This window comes from Poecilia reticulata, linkage group LG21 (assembly GCF_000633615.1).
Source record: "Poecilia reticulata strain Guanapo linkage group LG21, Guppy_female_1.0+MT, whole genome shotgun sequence".
In the NCBI taxonomy this organism is placed as follows: Eukaryota; Metazoa; Chordata; class Actinopteri; order Cyprinodontiformes; family Poeciliidae; genus Poecilia; species Poecilia reticulata.
In genome coordinates this window covers 1329950-1334496 of record NC_024351.1, presented here as the reverse complement: position 1 = coordinate 1334496, position 4547 = coordinate 1329950, and the positions used below count along the sequence as shown (strand labels likewise).

Below are 4547 nucleotides of genomic sequence, written 5' to 3'. Positions count from 1 at the left end.
CCATTAGCCTCTGTTAGCTGCCATTAGCCTCTGTTAGCTTCCATTAGCCTCTGTTGGCTTCCATTAGCCTCTGTTGGCTTCCATTAGCCTCTGTTGGCTTCCGTTAGCCTCTGTTGGCTTCCGTTAGCCTCTGTTGGCTTCCGTTAGCCTCCGTTGGCTTCCGTTAGCCTCCGTTGGCTTCCGTTAGCCTCCGTTGGCTTCCGTTAGCCTCCGTTGGCCTCCGTTGGCTTCCGTTAGCCTCCGTTGGCTTCCGTTAGCCTCCGTTGGCTGCCGTTAGCCTCCGTTGGCTGCCGTTAGCCTCCGTTGGCTGCCGTTAGCCTCCGTTGGCTGCCGTTAGCCTCCGTTGGCTGACGTTAGCCTCCGTTGGCTGCCGTTGGCTGCCGTTAGCCTCCGTTAGCTTCCATTAGCCTTGGTTAGGCTCCATTAGCCTCTGTTAGATGCCATTAGCCTTGGTTAGGCTCCATTAGCCTTGGTTAGGCTCCATTAGCCTCTGTTAGCCTACAGTGCCCAGCTAGGCCCGTAATTATTCATGCGCCCGTCAGATTTTGATCAGAAATTATTTTATTTACCTAAGAAATCTGAAAAAAAAGAAGTTACTAAATGATTCTGTAATCCTTATAAACGTTTGTTGGCAGCTTTCTGGCTGCTCTCTCTGATTAAGTGCGGGGCTGAATCGGTTAATTGGGATTAATTGATTACCGTAAGAATCAACTAAGTTAGTAATTAATCGGTAACTGGAGCATCAAAGCCTCAGATATGTGGAGAAAAATGTGTTGATGTAAAACCTGGGAATCACAACATGGTCATTATATTAGAATATGTGATAAAAAATGTTTTGAAAACTCAACATAGATAAATAAAAGCTACATAGAAACGCTACAAAGCAAAAAAATAAATACAAAGAGGAAAATCTGCATTTCACTAAACTGAAGTCCTCCTGACCACTAGGGGGAGTCTGGAGTTGTTCTGTAATATTAAATGACTGCATGCTAAAAAAGCAAGTGGCATGCACTTTTTCTTTCTTCCACCCAACTTTCTTCTGAACTTCCCGTCTTTACTGAGTGTTTGGCGCCGGATAATCTGCTGGTCGACTCCCCCTAGTGGTCTGGAGGACTAACCTCAGTTTGCAGCTTTTCATACTTGTTTTTTTGTGTTGCAGTATTTTTCTGTCGCCTTAGTTTTTGTGTGTTTTGGAGTTTGCATCGTTTGAGTTTCGTTTGAACCCGTGGGCCACCGTACTGCAGCAGAAACATCACAAAATAAAGTTATCACAGAATTTTTTATTTAAATCTGAGAAACGATAATTAAGACAATCAGGGATGAAAACGGTGAAGGTCAGAGGTTTACATTCACCTGGTGGAAGTGAAATCGGACCAGACTTTTCTGGGGTTTGTTTAATCACGATGACTGAACCATCCAAGCCTTTCTCCTCAAGCCGCCGCACTGTAGACAGGTCAAAGGTCATCGTGGCTGACGGTTCTGGACTCTCTGCAGGGCGAGCGTGGTGAGCAAGGAGGAGATGGAGCGGCAGCAGCTGACCCCCCCGGAGGAGAAGAAGGTAACTCCTCCTGGTTCTGACCCGGTTCTGACCCGGTTCTGATGGTTCTGGTTCTGATGCTGCTTCGTTCTGCCCCAGTCTCCTTCGTTAAAGCACTACAGTTCCCCCGACCCGCTGAGGACGTATGGAAACCGAGCCAGCAGCCACATGCGGTCCCTGACCCGGCTGACCCCCCGGAGGTTCAGGTACGGCCCGGTTCTGCTTCTTCAACCGAACTGGTCTCACTGGTGGCACTGGTTTGTTGTTCCAGGACAGATCATCAATAATAGTCAATAAATAAACTATTATGAATATTGTTTTAACTCGTCAAATTATCAAAGATCTCCAGTAGCAGTCAGTGTTGCAGCAAACCTGAAGAGGCCTCTGACTGAAGAAGAAATCTGAAAGTCTTTTGACCATTCTGACATGCTAACAGCCTCAGCAAGAAATTATGACCTTAAAATGTCTTAAATCAATTAAAAAAATGCAAGTTGGCCTGAAATACGTGAATCACAGGTTTGACATTTAAACCATCTTTTCTTCTTCTTCTTCTTGCAGGTTTTTGGTTTTTGTTCGTCTCTCGTGAGATTTTTCTCTCGGGCAAAAGTTTGAGTTGCACTCAGACATCTTCAAGCCCGTTGATGCTAATGCTAACTAGCTGCTGTGCTAAATTGTTAGCTTTTGACGATGTCATGTGGTACAGGACCATTAGCCATGATGGTCGAGGCAGTTTCATTTATAAAGCAGCTTTGAGCCACAGACACCTCTGTGCTTATAACGAGAAGTTATAAACATGTAATAAGATAAAACATTAAACGGTTTTAAATTAAACAAAAAATAAGTAAGGTGCTACGTTAGCTAACTAAGTAGCGCTTTTGCTAGCTAGCTTCTGTAGCACAGCATATCGTCAACAGCTTGCTAGCAGGGGCATGCTAGCAGCCAGTTAGCAGTAGCCTCAAACATGTCTCTCTGATAGGACAGAAAACTGGAAGCTGTCAGAACCTCCTCTGATTGGATGGAGAAACTGGTTAAACCCAGAAGGTTCTGAAGGTCCCACCGGATCAGAACCTTCATCACTCTGAGCTGAAAATCTGGGAAAATCTTGAAAGTTAAACTGGAAATGGATCAGAATGAGAACTGGGTTAACTGGGTCCAGCCTCCTGATGGTTCTGATGGAAAGACGGCCGAGAAGGCGGTCCAAACAGCAGTGGGCCTTCATTATTATCTGCAGATGCTGGTTCTGGTTGGTTTCTGATTGGTTCTGGTTCTGGTCCTGGTCCTGGTTCTGGTTCCGGTTCCGGTTCCGGTCCTGGTTGTCGTCCCGGTCCTGGTTCCGGTTCTGGTCCTTGTCCTGGTCCCGGTACCGGTCCTGGTCCCGGTCTTGGTCCAGGTTCTGGTTCTGGTTCTGGTCCTGGTCCCGGTTCCGGTNGGTTCCGGTACCGGTTCCGGTCCAGGTCCTGGTCCCGGTCTTGGTCCAGGTTCTGGTTCTGATCCAGGTCCTGGTCCTGGTCCCGGTTCCGGTCCTGGTCCCGGTTCCGGTCCTGGTCCCGGTCCAGGTTCTGGTTCTGATCCAGGTTCTGGTACCGGTTCTGGTCCCGGTTCTGGTCCTGGTCCTTGTCCTGGTCCCGGTTCTGGTCCTGGTCCCGGTCCTGGTCCTGGTCCCGGTCTTGGTCCAGGTTCTGGTTCTGATCCAGGTCCTGGTCCCGGTCCTGGTTCTGGTTCTGGTCCTGGTCCCGGTCCTGGTCCTGGTCCCGGTTCCGGTCCTGGTCCCGGTCCTGGTTCTGGTTCTAGTCCTGGTCCTCGTCTCGGTCCTGGTCCCGGTCCTGGTCCTCGTCCCGGTTCTGACCCGCTCTCTGCCCCATAGTGACGTGGCGCTGCCGGTACCGACGCCGTCCTCCACCAGAACCGACCTGAACCTGATCTTCACCTCGGCGCTTCCTCCAGGGATCGTCCTGCAGGGCCGCCACTTCCAGCACGCCCAGGTGCCGTCGGCCGCCAGGAAGCCGGGTCAAAGGTCAGCCGTCCTCACGCGCGCGCTTCTGCCTCCTCATGCGGACGTCGCTAGAGACGCTCTGTTGTCCCTCCTGTCCCACAGAAACAACTTCTCGTCCACACAGCCGGCCGTGGAAGTGGACAGCATCGTCCTCACCTGTCCGGAGTCTCCAGGTAGAGTCCTGCTCCGCTGCTTCACGTTACCATGGAAACGAGCATTAAGTAGCGTCGGCTAGCTAACGCTAGTTTCTGATCCATCTTCATCAAAACAAACCTGCAGTGCTTTGATTCTTCCATCTTAGCCTTATCAATTCTGTCATTAATGGTTAATCAGGTCAGTGGGCGGGGCCAACTCTGCTCTGGTTGACAGTGATTGGTCAGAGGTTGACCAATCAGACGTTAGATCCGTTTGATCCAATCATGTTCCACCAGAAATATAAAAAAATGATTATTTTCAGTTAAAGCTGCAACATTCTGATGATTTCACGTCTGCATGGACGTTCCTGACGGCAGCAGGTGTTTCCGTAACGACCGGAGCTGCTGCCAGAATGAGTCCTGGTCGTCATGGCGACGGGTCAGCTGACCTGCCTGCTCTAACTGTTGCAGAAGAAGAAACGCTGAGCATCAAGCGGCGCGTCCAGCAGAGGAGGAAACCGCTGGAGGACGTCGGCTTCTCTCCGCAGCTCCAGGCCCCCGAGGTGAGAGGGGCCGCACCGCGTTTCCCACAATTCATAGCTGAGACGCACTCCAGGAAACACACACACAATAATCAACATCATAATTATTTGTAATCTCTTCTGTTGAGAAAACAGACGATTAAGTTACATTTTTCTACATGGAAGTCAGGAATAAACTGACCTTTTTCCCATGTGTCCCGTTTCCCTTGTTCCCTGTGTTCTCCATGTTCCCCGTGTATGAAATGTTTCCCATGTTCCTCGTGTTCCTCATATTTCCCATGTTTCTCTTGTTCCCCGTGTTTTCCATGTTCCCCGTGTTCCCCGTGTTCCTTGTGTTTCCC

The 4547-nt window shown here is 49.7% G+C and overlaps 1 protein-coding gene across 1 annotated transcript in view; it reads left to right on the top strand.

Moving 5' to 3' along the window:
• The window catches only part of senp6a (SUMO specific peptidase 6a), a 17837-nt gene that overhangs the window by 3384 nt on the left and 9906 nt on the right, over positions 1-4547 (top strand). The window contains exons 3-7 of the mRNA XM_017302099.1: positions 1495-1558; positions 1637-1743; positions 3402-3551; positions 3633-3703; positions 4043-4227. Coding sequence (XP_017157588.1) covers positions 1495-1558; positions 1637-1743; positions 3402-3551; positions 3633-3703; positions 4043-4227 — 577 coding nt within the window. The remainder of the gene's footprint in view (positions 1-1494; positions 1559-1636; positions 1744-3401; positions 3552-3632; positions 3704-4042; positions 4228-4547) is intronic.